Source organism: Arachis hypogaea, chromosome 3 (assembly GCF_003086295.3).
Source record: "Arachis hypogaea cultivar Tifrunner chromosome 3, arahy.Tifrunner.gnm2.J5K5, whole genome shotgun sequence".
Taxonomy (NCBI): Eukaryota; Viridiplantae; Streptophyta; class Magnoliopsida; order Fabales; family Fabaceae; genus Arachis; species Arachis hypogaea.
Window position 1 is genome coordinate 5,256,013 of NC_092038.1, and position 19,536 is coordinate 5,275,548.

General features: G+C 35.0%; 2 protein-coding genes across 4 annotated transcripts; one reads left to right on the plus strand and one right to left on the minus strand.

Moving 5' to 3' along the window:
- Nucleotides 1-391: 391 nt before the first annotated feature.
- Nucleotides 392-12,253, minus strand: LOC112789016 (alanine--tRNA ligase). The gene is made up of 23 exons (XM_025830721.3): nucleotides 11,744-12,253; nucleotides 11,022-11,260; nucleotides 10,421-10,561; nucleotides 9,635-9,781; nucleotides 9,304-9,456; nucleotides 8,729-8,858; nucleotides 8,338-8,434; nucleotides 8,120-8,240; nucleotides 7,856-7,915; nucleotides 4,998-5,048; nucleotides 4,821-4,916; nucleotides 4,586-4,687; nucleotides 3,735-3,857; nucleotides 3,222-3,356; nucleotides 2,961-3,032; nucleotides 2,805-2,880; nucleotides 2,586-2,728; nucleotides 2,404-2,512; nucleotides 2,118-2,305; nucleotides 1,596-1,685; nucleotides 1,273-1,455; nucleotides 925-1,101; nucleotides 392-703 (listed from the first exon to the last, which is right to left on the minus strand). Exons 1-23 carry the CDS (start codon nucleotides 12,048-12,050, stop codon nucleotides 632-634), a joined length of 3,012 nt encoding a protein of 1,003 aa, XP_025686506.1. The 5' UTR covers nucleotides 12,051-12,253; the 3' UTR covers nucleotides 392-631.
- Nucleotides 12,254-12,903: 650 nt separating this feature from the next.
- On the plus strand, nucleotides 12,904-18,122 carry LOC112789017 (uncharacterized). Of its 3 annotated transcripts, none has more exons than XM_025830722.3 (8): nucleotides 12,904-13,408; nucleotides 13,490-13,900; nucleotides 14,319-14,399; nucleotides 14,493-14,887; nucleotides 15,062-16,373; nucleotides 16,593-16,687; nucleotides 16,835-16,976; nucleotides 17,249-18,122. In XM_025830722.3, the coding sequence occupies exons 1-8, from the start codon at nucleotides 13,204-13,206 to the stop codon at nucleotides 17,914-17,916; spliced, it is 3,309 nt and encodes a 1,102-aa protein (XP_025686507.1). In that variant the 5' UTR covers nucleotides 12,904-13,203; the 3' UTR covers nucleotides 17,917-18,122. The 3 variants fall into 3 exon arrangements, with proteins under 3 accessions (XP_025686507.1, XP_025686508.1, XP_025686509.1); XM_025830723.2 differs by having other exon boundaries at nucleotides 12,964-13,408; nucleotides 16,596-16,687; XM_025830724.3 differs by having other exon boundaries at nucleotides 12,964-13,408; nucleotides 13,545-13,900.
- Nucleotides 18,123-19,536: the final 1,414 nt, after the last annotated feature.

The following is a 19,536-nucleotide window of genomic DNA, read 5'->3' on the forward strand; positions in this document are numbered from 1 at the left end:
AGAGAAACATTTGATGATTTGAATGTCCATTATGAACATCAAACAACATTGTTTCAACACTTGGAGGGGAAAAAAATTAAAACTACTTCGTTTTGGATGTGCCCTGCTATCAGTTGATGTTCCACTTCACCTACCGTTAGCCACATCTGAGATGACAGAAAGACAAACTCCACCAATACGATTATTTTTCGAGGATTATTTTGATTAAATTTATCTTTTGAAGACTAGTATAGAGATTGAGTAATATTTCAAGAACAATTTTTGACTATTAACTCTACATTTTTTATTAGTGTTGCATAATCAATATTCTATAGTATAACCCTATGCATGAGGAATGCGTCCTAACTAGTACAAATTAAGTGTTGAATTATATAGGAAACAAAAACAAAGATATACAAGTGCTTTTATAATAAATGACCATTAAAAAATCTTTGATATTCTATTCTGTGTGAGAATTTGTGATTTGAGAAGATATAAAAACTGAATTTTACTCCTCATTTGTATCAACCCAAATAATATTTTACTAAAATGTGTTCTATTAATCAAGATCTAATTGTCAATGCCTTTCCCTCCAGACAGATTAAGGAATGTATCAAGTTTGATCACACCAAGAAAGTAATGCAATCGACCATTAAGTCAATTTCATTGATGCAAATGATGTTGCAAGATCCATAGCCTCACTTACATGTGATGCATCTGTACCCTGAAAAAGATGTACTCACACAAATCAGTCTTGCATGATTCCAAAAACCATGTAACTACTTGAAAATTTTAATTTCTAAGCACTATTAGTGTGAAAATGACTTTAAATTAGGTATTGTCAGAGATGGAAACAGTTAACTGCCACTCCCACTGTTTAAAAAGGAAACCATTTTTATCTACATGGCAAAACATTCGATGCCAATGTCAAAGTTTTATACTAACCTGGCCTGTTGCAAGACCACCTTTTCCTTTACCGCATCTCCCTTTCAGAGGCCCTAAAGCGTTGGTTAACCACTCTGTAACATCCAGCTTGCCTTTATCACCTTTCTCCGGCACGCCAGCACAAACTACAGCCTTGTTTGTAGACTTGTCAGTGCTAAATACCATAACAGATATACCCTGTTCATTAGCCGTCACCAGTACAAGTTAGTGTTTGATTTATCAAGGACACTGTATGATAATTAATTCGTGAAGCATAAGAACGATGACAAATTAAGATCACAAAATCTGAGCTTCAATGGTGTAATAGGTGCCAAAAAACCAAGGAATAGGTTTCGAATTAATAGATACCTTCTGCTCCATGACTTTTGTAACTGCTTCACGCACTGCGTTTACATCCAGACCAACTTCAACCTGGGACACACAAAATGTTTTCCCATCTGATGCAGCAAGTTCAGCCTTCTCAGCTGTAATCGTCACAGCTTTACGTTTATTTTCTTCAGCAATTTGCTTTTGTGCTTTTCTCACCCGATCCTACCCAAAAGGACAAAAGGAAAATGTTACTAGAAAATAGGACTTAGGGCATGAATGAATGCATAAGATAAAAGAAAAGGATTTCTAAAAATGAATAAGAGAAGAGAATAAAGGCTGCAAATTTATTCCATGTAAGACACCTGAAGTTGGACTATCTTGTTCTTTATGTCAGCTTTCTTGGCTGCAGGAATAGATAAGGTTTCCACATTGCTTTTCAGGTACAAAACTTTCTGTGACAAGGAAATAGAATATCCAATGATTACAATGTCGGAAACGAAGCATAAGATGCATATCTTTATGCTAACGAAGATAAGTTAATAACGCAGATGAAGAGAAAATGGGAGCAAGTATCAATTCTGCAGAAGGGTATGCACTTAGTTGAATTGTTAGGCTCCCAAATTTATTCATATTTTCCATACTAGGCTAAGAACAAGTCTTTTACACACAACCGTAGGCTGAACAAGTCCAGGCAAGCCGTGGCTCCGGTGAGCCCCTATTAGGACTCACTCTAATAATAAACTGGTTTGATATTACTGGCCACACAATCAGTTGCTGAGTGGTTTTAGATATGCACCTTGCTTGGACCTTTCAGCATTAAACTGATAAAAACAGCAATACAAACCAGCTAGAAACGCAAGCAGAAACATATACACAACACCAACCTCTTCCAGTGAACTTCCCTCTAACTTGGCTGCATTGTCTACGTGTTGCTCAAATTCATTTGCAACTCTTATTGCATCAGAAGCACGATCAGTTGTCACAGCTGTTATTCTGCGTATTCCCTTTGCAATTCCCTCCTCAGATAAAAGAGCAAAAGCTTTGGCCTCTCTTGTGTTTGATATATGGGTGCCTAGCACATATAATAATAATAATAATAATAATAATAAATGAAATCTCGGGCAGAAAGGTAAAGAAAGCTACAAAGGAGATTTATGCCAAGATATTCACCACCACATAATTCTGATGAAATAGATAACCATTTTTTATTTTCAGGGTCGGCAAGGAGATCCTCAACTTTTTCTCCGATTGATACAACTCTTACGGGATCAGGATAAACCTACATCAAAGAAAAATCTTGAAGAACACTGTCCTGCATGGGACAAGAAAAATAGTAAAATTACACCACTTACTTCTCCAAACACAGCTCGTAAGCCATTAATACGCTTGGCTTCAGCAAGAGTTGCCTCCTTTGCATTGACATCTAATTCATCCCTAATTTGCTCATTAACAATTGATTCGATTTTCCTCAAATTGTCGGGATCAACAGGCTTGCCTATTCATTTCAGCATAAATTAATAATAATTTTTTACATTCACCTAATTCTAACAACGAAATGGAACAAAGCATACCATGAGAAAAATCAAATCTCAATTTTTCAGGAAGAACAATGGATCCTTTCTGGTCAACATGATCCCCAAGTACTTCCTGTATTCACCATAAGAAATTTTAGCAACAACGACGTGCAAAGGAATGAATAAGTCCAACTCAACAGTGTTCGAACATACCCTAAGAGCAAAGTTTAACATGTGTGTGCAGGTATGGTTGGGGGCTATAAGGGAACGCCTACCATAATCAACCTGCAAATGAAATGAAGTATAACAAATAAAAAAATAAATAAATAGAGAGAGAGAGAGAGAGAGAGAGAAAGAGAGAGAGAGAGAGATGACAAGAAATCAAGAAGGTATTTAAAGTAAAAGAAAAAATGTAGATAAATAATCATAGGATTGTGAATTCATGAAGAAATCCATTCACGTATGAAAGTTTACCTTGCATACTACTTTGTCACCAACAGAGATTCCATTCCCATTAGAACCAATGTGGAGAACAAAACCTCCAAATACTTGTACGTTGTGAACTTTGAATGATGCATGTGGACCCTCCAGTGATCCAGTGTCGAAAATCTATATGTAGAGTTGTTTTTTATATATATAAAAAAAGAAAAAGAAAAGAATCACATACACGACACTAACACATTCAAAAGGTAGGATTTTTTTATTTAGAGGAAAAGGTAGAAAAACATAAAGCATCGCAAGGCTTGAGGGCCAGGACACATTACACCAATCAACCCTAGTGTCTACCCTAAGTTTCTAAATATCTCTAGGCAAATATGAAAAACATTTATCCAAAATGTATTCCAAGGTTGGTTACAAAGTTTTACGTGAAAAATTGTTTAAGAAATATCTGCCAGAGGCTCAGAGCCAGTTGTATCAAGTCATTATGGTAAATTTACAGAAATGTAAATACATGCAAATACGTAACACATATATGGAGCCACATACCTGACCACCTTGTTCAGCATAGAAACTTGTAGATTCAAGAACGACACCAATGTCACCATCAGTTTCAACAGATTCAACAAACTCAGAACCAGTGTATATTGCTTTCACCACGCTCTCGTGGTCCTAAGACAAGAAATGGTGGATTGAAAACTCCAAATTAGCAAGTTTTTCTGACTACATATTTTTGCATGAGTTATAATGATGCATGTTATTAACATATCCAAACAGTAAAGAGAGAGGAGTAGGGACAGGGAAAGAGAGAAAAATAAAAGCTTCTCTCTTTGGTGGTTTACACCATACTCATGCAGGCATCCATGTCTAGTATTTCCCTCTACTTTTCTCTCTTGAACAACTAACATAATTGAGAAGATAAAAATGACAATTTTTATTTTCGGGAAAGTGTGTTTTGGCAAATGTGAGAAGCATAAAACTTAAGCCAGTAACCTATTCTGATGTCATTATTTGAAATGCAGAGTGAGGATTTAAGAGTATCCATGTCCCTGAACATGTTTGCAATAATGAAATACTGGTAATTTATGTTGGCATCATTGGTTTCTTGTGACTTTTGTTGGGTATCAGCAATCTATATTACACAATCTATTATATCCATGTGCCTACATGTTTCCAAAGACAGTCTTATTATATACAAAGCAGAATTACAAGACTACAATTTATTATTATTTCATTGACTCTTGCTTTCTCAGATTGTAAATATCGCTTATTATCCTTTGTATTAAATTATTCCTCCTCTGATTTTCTTTTTTGTTCTTTTGCCACTATCCTTTTCTTGTCTCTGACAATTAAAATGTCTTCATGACATAAGGCTAAATACCTTAGAAAAATGGTCTCACCTTGAACCAAACATATTTGAAGCTATCATCAGTTGGAGCAATGCCCCTTCTATGCAACACTGAGGTAGCATCAGCATCCATGATAATGGCACCACCTGCTTGCTGCCAACAATGGATGGTCAGGAAGAGGTCAGGAGAAAAAGAATAAATGGGTGTCAAACTATCAACAATAATCTCGGCTTTTGCCTGTGCTGCATTTTTTTTTTGGGAAGAGCAATTCAAGCAAATAGAATACCGTTGCTTGAGCATTCCTTGATCGCTCTCTTGCAGCCTCCAAGGCCTTATTATATCCATCTTCATCAACAGTTAAACCTTTTTCTTCAGCCATCAGCTGAAAGATGGAAATACTTAGAAATAAAAGATACAGAATGCTTGATGACAAGGATTCAATAATGTCGAGCAAATAACCTACCTTAGTGAGATCTATTGGGAACCCATATGTATCCCAGAGGACAAATGCTTCCTGAAAACAAGAGATAACTCCATAACAAATAGCCCAAAAACAACCCCCAACCCGAGTAATAACAATGTGAAAAATCAAATCATATCAAATAAGTTACAGTCATGCAAAACAAAACCGAAATTTAGTAGAAGTATATTAATAATATACAAAATAATCAAACACTCCTTTACCCTGTCAAGAGTATCAAAAACAGGATTCAATAACAAATGTGACCAATATGGTAAATTAATTATTTGCAACCAATAGCTTTTTCATAAAACATCAAGGGTTTAAATTTAATGAATTTCACAACAAATATACAGGAAATTTACAGTTCCATAATCCCATGAAGCGGAAAAAGACACTTGCCATAAAAGGACTTCCTCCACAAGTTGTTAACAAAAGTCAACTTTCCTTCTTTTTTTTTTCCTGTTTAGGGATTAAGCTCATGAGCCATACCATGAAGTTATGGGAAAATGTGATAGAACGGAGGTTGAAACAAGAGACACAAGCAACAGATAATCAATTTGATTTTATGCCAGACAGATCCACCACTGAAATTACATACCTGTTAAGAAGGATAACGGAGAGATACTGTAGTAATAAAATGGATTTACATATGATGTTTAGGGATTAAGCTCATGAGCCATACCATGAAGTTATGGGAAAATGTGATAGAACGGAAGTTGAAACAAGAGACACAAGCAACAGATAATCAATTTGGTTTTATGCCAGACAGATCCACCACTGAAATTACATACCTGTTAAGAAGGATAACGGAGAGATACTGTAGTAATAAAATGGATCTACATATGATGTTTAGGGATTAAGCTCATGAGTCATACCATGAAGTTATGGGAAAATGTGATAGAACGGAAGTTGAAACAAGAGACACAAGCAACAGATAATCAATTTGGTTTTATGCCAGACAGATCCACCACTGAAATTACATACCTGTTAAGAAGGATAACGGAGAGATACTGTAGTAATAAAATAGATCTACATATGATGTTTATTAATTTAGAAAAAACGTACGATAGAGTGTCAAAGGAGGTCTTATGGAAAGTTTTAGAAAGGAAGAGAGTAAACATTGCATATATTCGTGCAATTAGACTGCGTTTGTTTACAGAGACAGGACACTAAGACAGGGACACAGAGATACAGGATCGTGTTTGGCAGAGGTGACAAGCAGAGACAATGTGTCCAGAGACACTAAATTAGTGTATTTTGTGTCCATCCTAACAGGAAGGATACGGAGACACTAACAAGGAACACAACTTATTTTTTATTTTTTTCTTTCATTATTCTTGTTAATTTTTCATAATTATATTTTTTATTATTATATTTTTCATCTTAAAATTTTTAAATGAAAAAAAATTAAAATAAATTAGATTTTCATAATTTGTTTTAGTTATCACCGAACAGAATACAAGAACATAAAATTTTGCGTCTCTGTCCATCAGTGTCTTGTCCTGTCCTGTTTTCCGTGTCTTGTCCTGTCCTGTTCTTAAAAACAAACGCAGTCTTAAAGACATATATGATGGGGCTACAACTAGTGTGAAGACTCAAGGTTGTGTGACAGAAGAATTTTCTATTGGTATAGGATTACACCAAGAATCATCCTTAAATGTATACATTTTCACATTAGTCTTGGAAATACTCACTGAGTATATCCAAGAACCTGTGTCATGGTGCATGTTTTTTGCCAATAATGTCGTTCTTATGGGAGTTAAGGAAAAACCTAAATAAGAAGTTGAATTTTATGGAGAGACGCTCTAGAAGTGTATAGTCTGCACATAAACCGTAGCAAGACAGAATATATGGAATATAAGTTCGGCCACCGAAGGAAAAAACCTTGATACAGATGTGAAGATTGGAGAAAATATCGTACAAATTAAAAGTTTTAATAATCTAAGGTACATCATACAGGATAATGGAGAGATTGAACAGGATGCAAATCATAGAATCCAAGCAGGTTGATAAAAATGGCAGAGTGCGTCTAATTTTATGTGTGATAAAAAAGTTTCTTTAAAACTTAAAAGGTAAATTCTATCGTACTGCTATCAGACTGCTATGCTTTATGGTACAGAGTGTTAAGCGGTCAAAGGGGAACACGAACATAAATTAAGTGTGGCACAGATGAAGATGTTGAAATGGATGAGTGGTCATATGCGATTGGATAGAATAAAGAACGAAGATATAAGAGAGATAGTTGGAGTAGCACCGATTGTGGAAAAGATGGTAGAGTCGTGTTTCAGGTGATTTGGACATATAAGAAGAAAACCAATAGAGCACCCAGTCAGAAAGGTAGATGGATAAAGGGTGAAAGACAGAGGAAGACCATCCATGAGGTAGTCAAAACGAGATCTACATGTAGATGATCTCTCTATAGACATGATACATGATAGAATTTAATGGTGTCTTTTGATCTATGTAACCGACCCACCTAGTGGGTTAAGGCTTTGTTGTTGTTTTTGTAGGGGTATTCCCACACAGCTGCCTTTTGGCTTTCCTCCTTTTGATTTAAAACAAACACACACACAAGTACTCTTGCTAGCCAAAAAAGCAAACATGATAACATTGACCTCATCAATCTCTGAGAAGACAATAAAACCATATGGCTATGGCATAAGGGAATGTCAAAAAATAAAAGAAAAATTAAAAAAAAAGGAGGAGGGGGGGGGGGGGGAGAGAGAAATTATTGTTCCTAAGAACATCAAATATTATTTGATTTACTTGCAAGAACCCAACTTAAGAAGACATAACTACAAAATAAGTAACCAGAAAAAGATTGTTAGGTAACAGGAGAAATAACAGATTGTACTTGCCTCTCCACTCAGCTGTTTGTCCTGAACATGTTGAACAGCATTATTAAATTTCTCAATCCCCTGGAGAAGTAAAACAGTGAGGTTACTTTCATTTTTACACAAGGGATGAGAGAGAGAGAGAGAGATTGCTATAAAACCTACACACGAACCAATTACCAATTGAGTTCACAAAAAACAAAACTAAACTAAGAGATGATAATCCCATAGACAGATTGATAAGGAATAACCCCCAGAAAATGTCTTTATACATGTTATCAACCTTACCTTAATTAAGGTTCTGCCAAAACTTTCCTCCTCCTCTTCAATTACATCCCTGATGTGTGCCTCCTGTTGTTTTAGCTCAGGGAAAACATCGCCCATCACCTTGACCACAACACTTACAAGCCTATATTAACCAAAAATTCATGGAATCCGGCCAAAAATTAAAAAACTTTTTTCAGATCTGGAAACAAATCTAATATGCTCAAGTATCATATACATACCTGTTAAAAAACCCCTCCTTAGCTTTTAGAACTTCACGGCCATACCGAACTGCACGACGGAGAATACGCCTAAGAACATACTCCCGGCCATCGTTGCCTGCAGAAGGAAGCAAACTTGACACAATTAACGCAGGTTGTAGGAGCTTTTTTTGGGAGAAAAATAATTATCAGACACATCAGAAGTTTAAATTCGCAGACTTCAAAAGAAAGAGATATATGGTTACGAGATGTTCAGATAGAAACATACTCATGTACCTCTACAAAGCCTTACATACACGAGTACAATCCTGCTAAGAAGCAGGCCTCCTCAAGACAAAGGGGAAAAGGAAAAAGCAGTGTAACTTGAAACTTGTAAAGAAAACAATTTGAAATACAGTTCACGAAATCCTACCAGGACGAGACCCATCAGCAATAGCAAATGATAGAGTTCTGATGTGGTCTGCAACAACCCTGTATGCCATGTCAACTTTATCTGCATCATCTGGCCCAACCTTACCAGAATATGGCCTAGCACCAGTTTCCTACAGACAGGTTATAGGAAAACACAATTACAAATCAGTATAATATCAGGAACTAGCACCAAACATAAAAACTAACTCTCTTTTTTAAAATAAAAGCTGACATTATTTTTCAACATCTCAAAAAAGCATTCACAAGATGTGAAAAAATGCATTAAAATGCATGTCATCACTCAGGATTTTGTATGTCAACTGGATATTTATGCAGCTAACAAGTAACAATTCAGAAAGAACGAAAATCTTCAAATTTTTCACGTAAAACTTCCAACTCATTTATGTAGAGAAATAGGATATTTTGATGTTAGAATGAGGCACTTAATGTGTTGTCAAAGGGCAAAGAGCATTAGAAGTGGCAACTTGCCCAATACATGACTTAAAATTGTCACTGTTCCAAAAATGAAAAGGAAATATACATGGCTCTAATTATCTAATGAATTAAATGACATACCAACTGAATAGCATCAAAGATTGGCAAGAAGACATCAGTGTCATAATTGCTCATTTTGTTTTGTAGTACAGATGTCAAACGTTCAAAACCCAAGCCGGTATCAACATGCTTTGCTGGAAGAGGTTTAAGAGAAGCATCGGCCTCCCTATTATACTATCGAGGCAAATCAACGAAAAAAAAGGTCAAAGAAGTAAACAGAATAAAATCCAATAGTTATTCCCAAAAAATGAATTAGCTGCGAATTTCACGGGGTTTTAGAAAATATTTGATACTCGAGAGTAGAGAGCACTATTGTACCAAAAGTCCCCATGCTATGCAGTCATCATAATACCTGAATAAAGACAAGGTTCCATATCTCAATTAATGTAGGATCATCATTATTAACTAATGATGAAGCTTCACGGTTTCCAATTCGATCAAAATGTACTTCGGTGCAAGGTCCACAAGGGCCAGTCTCACCCATCTCCCAGAAATTGTCCTATATATATATCCAAAGATGCAAACCTAGTTAGATATGAAGATTCAAACACAATTTAATGTAACTATTAAATATATTTGCATGTCGTACGACTCTTGTAAATACGAAACAAGCTCTTGTAAACCCAGCACTGATCAGACTAAACAATCTTCAAACTGGGAACATATTTTCAACTTGTCTTTTTCCAAGAAGAAATATTATTAACAAGGAGAGAAGGTGTGTAAATTCAGTTTATTAATCACTGGAAACTACCAGCAATCACACAGTTATCATAGTATGCCATAAATACAAATGTAATTGCAGAAGGAAAAAACAGAAATTACTTATTCCTTCCTTGCATGGTTATTGCAATGTCAATTAAGCATGAAGATTAATTTCTTATTAGACAAGCAGAACAACAAAAAAACTGTACTTGTACCATTCACCTAAGGTGTATAAAAACATAACTATTTTTAATATAAGCCAAGACTAGACAGTATAAGTGGCTCAGTTACAAAAAAGTTGCTATAGATAGTAACTACAGAATACATAGCACATATACATATACTGTGTGATGTGTCTATAACATTAAAAAAATCAAGAATGTCTTATAAAAACATTTGACCTTGCATTTTAAAGGGCAATAAAGAGAAAGCATACTTTACAGCCAAAAGGAAGCACACGTCCAGGAGGCAAAAACTTTAGCCATATATCTCTAGCCTCATTATCAGGGACAAGACCAGCGTTTTCGTCACCACCAAAATATGTAGCATAAATGCGATCTGATGGTAATTTATAGACCTGCAACCCAATAAATATGTAAATGTATAAGCTTCCAAGATATAATCACATATTATAACAATTGAGAAAATAAATAATAAAAACCACCAAGTTCTCCAAATTGAATAATAGTAATAATCATGGATCATGCTATAAAATCTTATTGGAAATCTACTATTTTACTTTAAAATAGCAATGAACATTGCTCAAATTGGTTTTCACAATGCTATGGACAACGACTGATGATTTAACAATAAGAAACTCCTATATTATATTTAAGTCACAAAACAACATTCTTCCCAATAAAAAGACCATGTGGTAGTGGTATGTGTGGTGCAATTCAAAGCAGAGGCAGTGGTTGGTTAATCATCTTTATTGTCAGTGACGGTGGCCATAGTGGCAAACTGCATGTATTTACCACCATATTCATTTGTCTAACACTAAAGAAGATCATTTAACTAGCAAGGTAAAACAAACATACTTTTGTTAGAAGTTCCCATGCCCAAGTAATAGCTTCTTCTTTGAAGTAATCTCCAAACGACCAATTTCCCAGCATTTCAAAGAATGTGTGGTGGTAGGTATCTTTCCCTACATCGTCAAGGTCATTGTGTTTACCACCAGCACGAATACACTTTTGGGTATTATAGGCACGAGTGAGCTTGCTCAAGGCAGTGTTGGGATCCACAGTCCCCAAAAATATTGGCTTGAACTGGTTCATACCTGCCAAACCACAAAGAAACCTTGATAGTCAATGAAACCTAAATTTCACATAAAAAATGTAAATAATAAGCCACCATACTAAATTGAGATACCTATAACAAAGCAAGTAACATGAGCAGAAAATTCGAGATAATTTATAACATTTAATCCATATCTCACTATGTGGATTTACTTCATATGACAACAAGCCAGCGCTTTGAATCTTTCTTTTTTCCTCAGTGTTCAGATTAGAGAATTTGAAGCCAATCATAATACTTAGATTGCTTATGTCTGAGCATCTAGAGGGACCATTTTAACAATCACAAAATCATCTTAAATTTCCTAAATTAATTAGCACATTCAATATGAATCAATCCAAAAACAGTCAAATCACACTCAAAATAACAAAATCAATGCATATGAACAAACCACAACGTCAAAAAAAATGACAACTGAAACTAACAAAGTGTAGTCGATTATAAGAGAAAGAAAAAGATTACTAACCAGCGTTGGCGAACAATAGGGTAGGGTCATTGAATGGAACAACGGGACTGGACCGCCAGTAGACATGGCGCTTTTCTTCGAAGAACTTAAAGAAAGTGTCCCTCACGCGCTTCGCCGGCCACTCCCGGTTGGGCGAGTCAGAACCAGGCATCGCGGCGGCGGAAGCGACGGAAGTAGGAAGAGATCTGGCGGAGGAAGACGCGATGGCGCAGAAGGGTTTGAGAAGAGTGAAGACGGAGCTGGAAATGAGTGGCGGCTTAGTGAAGCAGTTACGGTTATTGGCAGCTCCAAAAAATCCTCTTCTCATTCACTCTGATATTTAGTGTTAGCGCTTAAAAACACTATCGCATCTTAATATGTGTCTTGTATTTTCGTTCTTCTTCTCTTTGCAGATATGGAGATGGGTTCCTTTCATTGGGCTATTATTACATTTTTGTCAACTCCTTATTGTGTATCGGGTAAGGTCTTGTGTAATATTTTGGCCTGCTTTGTAAATTTTGGACAACTCCTCAGTGCAACTCATAAATAAGTAATTAATTTAACTAACTTAAAGTCGGTGGAGTAGTCAACTCACTAATCCATTTCAATAAGTGTTAAGAGTTAGAATTCTACTCAAAATCGCAACGAATTAGTATTTGTCTTTTTGGAATTAAGAGATACTTTCAGCAACAGACAACCAAAAAAAATTAAATTCATTAATTTCCAAAACAAATAAATTACACATAAATTTCAAAATAAAATTTGAAGTAAGTTTTAGAAAAATAAAAATAAAAATTTTGATATTTTATTAATATTAAAATATAAATTAATATTTTAATTATTTTATTTTAATTATATAAAATATTTAAAATATTTTTTATTTTAATAAATAATAATATATATTATTTTTAAATTTATTTTAATAATATAACATAAGTGTGTCTAAATGTATCCGATAAATTTTTTTATTTTTTATTAACATACGATTAAACACGATAAATATATGTGTGAAACGAGTGCTAATAAATATTATATTTAAATGTGTTCGACATATAGATACAACAACTCAAAGTGCCAATAATTTATAAGGAGGAACAAATTATGATTACAGCAAAAATATAGAAATTAACCGTGTAACTTAACCAAATTAAATTGAAGCTGATCTCCAGTCTAGGAAGACTGGGCCGGCCCGCTTGTTACTTGTTGACTTTAACTCGTTCTCATCAGCAACACAATTACACAAGCTACAACAGTATCAGGCTACTAGCAACTATTACACTGTAGCTAGTTAGCTACAAACACGATTACCTCGAAACTCGAAACTCGAAACTCGAAACAAACCACACTCAAAGACATATCGCCGCGCCTCCGCGAGCGAGTAAAGCGGTCATGGCAACTCTGGAGTGAGTACTCAGTGCCTTGAACATAACACTGATACTGATAACACTTCATTTCATTCACTCACAAAGCTCAAAGCTCCGATGAAGAATCACAAACCACTATTCTTCATCACCATATTCACGGTGCTAGTCGCAGTGGTACCTACTGTACAACTAGTTGTAGCATCGTCACCATCATCATCATCATCATCGCGCAACGTTGGCGAATGGGAGATCCTCACCAAACACAATTTCTCTTCTCAGATCCAACTCTATCCCCACATCATCCTTCTCCTCACTATTCCATGTAAGCAAATTATTATTTCTGTCACTGAAGTTCGTATCTATACGAAGTTCTGATGTTTTATTCCTAATTTTTGAATCCTAGGGTCTGGTGAGGCTCGTTCTCTTATGAAGGATGTGTCACTAATGGTTTCTGATAGGTTTGAAGAGTTTGGCAATCTGAAATTGATGTATATGCATAGGAATATTGAGAAGATGCTGGCAGATTCCCTTGGTGCTAGTGCTGATGGGATATCAGTGCTTTATTTTCACTATTCGGTGTCTTACAAGTACAAAGGGAGGTTCAGTGCCAGGAACATTTTGTCTTCATTGCGTCCTTACATGTCTCTTGCGCCTGAGGAGGTTCCTCTCAAATCCCTCAACACTCCTGAGGATTTGAGAGTCTTCGTCGATTCAACCGATAAGGTTCTGGTTCTTGTTGACTTTTGTGGTTGGACCCCGAAGCTACTCGCCAAGAGTAGGAAAAATGGAACAGAAAATGGGTTTAGCATGCGAGGTTAGTGTCTGGATGTTCGTCACTTGTGTTACTTAATTGGATTTGGTGTTTATCGTTTTAGTTAAACATTTTGGTATTGTATGATGCTCAGTTTTTTTCCCTTATACTTTTGTATTTATATTGTTGGATCAAATGCTAGGCCATAGGATTTATTTGTTAGTAATGGTGTGATCCACAGCTAGCATAAGGACTGCATCCATTGGAGGCATCATGAGTAGGGATGTTTATGTTTATCCCATTGAATTCTATGGGTGGAACTGGTATCATCATATATGCTACTTGTAATCTGTTAATGGTTGTAGTTGTTGCACAGGAGCCAACATATAAGCATTTTCCTTTCATATGTTTAGAAGTGGTATTATTGAACAACATTGTTGCAAGATGCTTTTAGTATAAAATAATAGAACTTTCCTTGCAGGTGATCACCTTGGAATGGGCTTTAGCGGAGGGAATGACAAACTTCCAATATCAAGTGGGAAGACTAACCAGAAGGTGCCTGGTATTATCTAAGTGCATGACAAATTTGAAGTTTTCAGATTACATAATAAATTCATCATATCAGTTTTTCTTTTCCCCCTCCTGAAATTACCAGAGAATCATATGTGCAAGGCGGAGCTTGGTATCAATAATGGGTTCTGTGAAGCTCCTGGGCTTGGGGAATCTGCCTCAGTAAATGATGGTCTTCTTGAGGATTCTAAGGATACAACTTTTCATGTTCCATATTCCTGTTCACCTGAACAATTCGAACGGTTTCATTCTTTTTACTTGAAATTCATGACTGCTGTGAGAGAATTCTTTCTGCCTCCAGAACGACATAGATTTGGTCTGGTTTCAGATAAATCAATGCTTTCATCCCTTGGTGTTGATGAATCTGGTTCGTGGTTTGCAGTTCTCTACCAAGCTGGGTGTTCAAGTTGTTCAAATATTATTAAAGTAGAGGATGACTTGAACTATGTTTTGCAGATGAATAATTATTTTGTCAAAGAGGTGAATAAAACCTTCCTAACTTTTGCTTTTTGTAGTTGTTCCAAATTCTTCATTGTTCTCATTTCCTATCTCACGGATGAGCTATGATTGTATTCTTATTGTGGAGTAATTTAGCAACATCTTTCAATTGACATCCATTTTTAGACTGATACTGTCTTGCTTTTTATCATTCAGCTGGAAGGTAATGGACATGATCGGGATCCAATTTTACCAGCAAACAAGCCATCAGTACTTTTATTTGTTGATAGATCATCTGACTCCTCTGAGACTAGGGGGAAAAGTAAGGAAGCACTTGATGCTTTTAGAGTATTGGCACAACACTATAATGTTGTGAATCAAGCAGGTAATAGTAGCAATGATAATCACGTGAAAGTTTCTGTCCAGGATTATCATGAGTGGAAGAGTAAATCTGAGCATCCCAAGTTAAAGTTGTCTATGACAGCTCAGAAGATTAAACTAAAGGAGAAGCTGTCTTCCATCATGCTTCTAAAAGATGGTCAGCAACTTCGATTGGAAAATATAGCTTCGGATATAAAAGCTAGTTCTTTGAGTGAGATCTTTGGTTACCTTCTCCAGCAAAAGAAGGCTTCAAAACTTAGCTCCCTTGCAAAGGATTTAGGTTTCCAACTTTTATCTGATGATATTGATATCAAGTCAGCAAATGCTGAACAACCACCGTCAGAGTTTCAGTCAAATCAAATTTCAACAGAAACTTCTCAAGAAGGCCATACGGATACTGTAGAGCAGGAAAATGGTCCATATAGATCTGCTATTGAGCTTCAGAACAATCCCAATTTAAATGATCCATCTTCTCAGCATGACGAAGTGAAGCCACCTACTTTTGTCTCAAGTAATGATATAAAATATGGGGATTCTGAAGAATCTGTTGGTGATCAAGATCTTTCTGCTGCCAACTTGAAACTGGAAACAGAAGATTCTTCAGATGGGTACATGATCGGGGAAGGAAAGTCTCATTTTATTGGTTTTAATGGTTCTTTTTTCTATTCTGATGGAAATTACCAGTTACTTAAAAGTCTAACTGGGGGTTCTACAATTCCATCTTTGGTTATAGTTGACCCCTTTTGGCAACAACACTATGTTTACCCTGAAGTGGAAACTTTCGACTTTTCTTCGCTGCATGCTTTTCTTTCCGAGTTTCTTAATGGAACCCTGTATCCGTATCAGCGGTCAGGACATGTTCTTAAAGGCCAAAGGGAGGCCACCCGTCCTCCATTTGTTAATTTGGATTTTCATGAGCTGGACTCTATACCTAGGATCACGACTTGCACTTTCTCTGAACTTGTTATTGGTTTCAACCTGTCTAATAAAGAAAATGCTTCTAATGCATGGAATAAAGATGTGTTGGTCTTGTTTAGCAATAGTTGGTGTGCATTTTGCCAGAGAATGGAAATGGTTGTACGGGAAGTATATTTGGCCATCAAGGACTATGCAAATATGTTGAGGAGTGGATCCCAGGACGTGAAAGGTATTTCTGATCAGTAATATTGTATATATGTGTCTTTTTATTTGTTTATCCATTTGCATGTTATTATGAACACTGATCCTTTGGTGAATCTTAATTGTTCTTATCGGGTGGAATGGTGGGCAAGAATTTTCTGTTATGTGAATTGAATTTTAGATGAATTTCCTGGTGATATGGTAGATGCAGTCTCTAACAGTCTTACAATTGATGATTACATGGCAGAAGGCTTGGATTATGTTACGCTGAAGCTTCCTGAAATCTACTTATTAGATTGTACGTTGAATGACTGTGACTTGATATTGAAGTCAGCAAATCAGGTACTTTTGTAACCATGTTTTCTGATCCTTGTTGCTCTATCTTGCTTATCTATTTGCCATTAATTTTTTACACAACACATTTTATTCTGTTGAAATTTTTGGAAATTATAGCCACTTGATTATTTTGGTATATTTTCTAATATGCAGGGCGAGGTTTATCCTGCACTGATTTTATTTCCGGCAGAAATCAAGAAAGCTATTCTTTATCAAGGAGATATGGCAGTAATTGATATTATGAAGTTTGTGGCTGACCATGGAAGTAACTTTCATCATCTTATCAAGGAGAAAGGTAGGCATTCATGTATCATAGACTCTTGTTGAATGTTTCAGTTTATCAAAAAGGAACCGGATAATAATTATGTCAAATTTGGATCACACACTTTATGGAGGTCATTGCCATCGAAGGGGCTTGAGTAGTAGAATCACAAACTTGTGGCTGATGTATCTTCTGTTTCTTCCTTCTTGTATTTGCATGCCATCTTTCAATTATTTGTCATCTGTTTTATTAGCCATAAACAAAGTGGTAGTCTTAATGATGATTTTTATCTCACGATTTGCCAGTTCTTTGGGTATCTGAGAGGGTAGTGAAGAATCAAGATTTGTATGATACTTTGCAAACTGAAATCCATGAAGAATCACTTCATAAACACAGCAAATATGTTGCAGCTCCAGTTCATGATAACATGGGGGACGAGGTGGTCAGACCTAATGTGATGAATTCACCTGTATCAGATGGATCACATGAAGCATTGTCTCAAGTGATGATTGGTTCAGTGCTAATTGCCACAGAAAAGCTCTCTGGGGTTCAGCCATTTGACAGAGCGAAGATTCTCATCGTGACAGCTGATCAATTAACTGGATTTCAAGGTCTTATCATTAACAAGCCTATAGAATGGAATGTTCTGCCTACACTCCAAGAAGGCTTTGAAAAGCTTAAGGAGGCTCCTCTATCCTTTGGTGGTCCAGTTATGCAATCTGGACTGCCTCTTTCATCTTTAACAACAGTTTCCAGTGGTTCTTCACCCGAAATCCTTCCCCGAATTTACTTTCTTGATCAGGTAACAACAATTCGAAAAATCGAGGAACTAAAGTCAGCAAATAAACCAGCTGATAATTACTGGTTTTTCCTCGGGTTCTCGAGTTGGGGTTGGGACCAGTTATATCATGAAATGGCAGCAGGAGCATGGGACTTGAGTGATGATGGCGTGAGACATTTAAATTGGCCATGACTACCATTTATTCACCTTCTTCAATGTTCTAAAAGACTCGATATTTATTAAGTTCTTGTTCATTGTATGAATAATTTACAAGAGCATATATAGACAAAAGTAGGCAAGTAGCATCCATTTTGTGATTAGTTATAATCATGGAGGTGAAGAATCAGAAAAAATGTGGCGCTTGTTTGGGCAAGTTATCCAAAATTTTCATTTGGGAATGGTTACAAATTTTTATTTGGGTAGGTCAAATTTAGTCTCTAAAAGATGGATCATTTTTTAAATTTATTTCTGAAAGATTTTATCAATTAAAGATTATAAATTAATTATTTTTTTCTTCTATCACTTCATTAACAATTTTTGTCATTGGTTGATGGTTTGAAATATTAACCGATAACATATATGATACCTGGTACGTTTAATTTGACGATGAAGATCTATTAATTTAGTGTCGCTTAGGTTATATTGGGATTAGGATTTGGGAAAATGGGTATAGATTTTCATAAAACGTATTTGTTAAACATCTAATTGGGCATGCTAGATATTATATATACTGTTAGTTAATATTATATATCATCATTGATGAAAATTGTTAATAAAGTAATGAAAGAATAAAATTGATTAATTTATAATCTTAAAATGATCTATTTGAATGATAAAATTTTTCAATGACAAATTTACTTTTAGAGAACAAATATTTCTATGTCTAATTTGACTATTATATCTTGTCAAAAAAAAAAAAGAAAAGAAAGGATGAATGTACATAACACTTTGACTTGTCTTCATGTTTTGCCTTCAAAAAGATTTGGCATGGTTAATTACCTTGAAATATATTTATAATAAGATGCATAAAGTTAAATCTTTATGAATCATTTAAAATATTTTACATAGTTTATAACTGTTCTTTTGTATAATCATTCACGCAATCAATATAAAAGATAATTATTTTTATTAATGTGATATTATGTAATTGGATACACATGTAAAATAATTTAACCTTACAATTATTTTGATCAACATGATTAAAAAATTTGAAAAAATTAACTGAATTACCCATTGTTTGAAGGTGAAATTCGTGGTCAAGAAAATATTAAAAAGTGTATCAAGAGAGAAGAAAATGAAAATAGTACATTCAAATTCACTATTTTTTTACATATTGGTATACCATTGGTGTAATACTCAATCATTGAATTTTATGGTGTTTTTAAAATATACAATACAAGGGGGGCGTATTATCAATACAAGGGGAGCGGATTGTACTATTCCCACAATTTTGAAAAACACCATAAAATCTAATGATTAAGTATTACACCAAATTTTTTTCAATATACAAAAAAAATTAACCACTACGTGCCTACCACCGTACGATAATAGAAATTTTAAGGTTTAATTATTCTATCGGTCCTTATAATTTTATCAAAATTTTAATTAAGTTTCTAATTTTTTTTTCAATTGAATTTTTATATTATATCAGATTTTGTAATTAAGTCTCTGCTATGACAAAACGAAAACGAATTAACAAAAAATTCTATTAAACAAAACAAATATGGCTAACACTTGACTGAATATTCTGAATAGTTTAATAGAATATAACGTTTTTATTACGATAGAAACTTAGTTATAAAATGAATATAA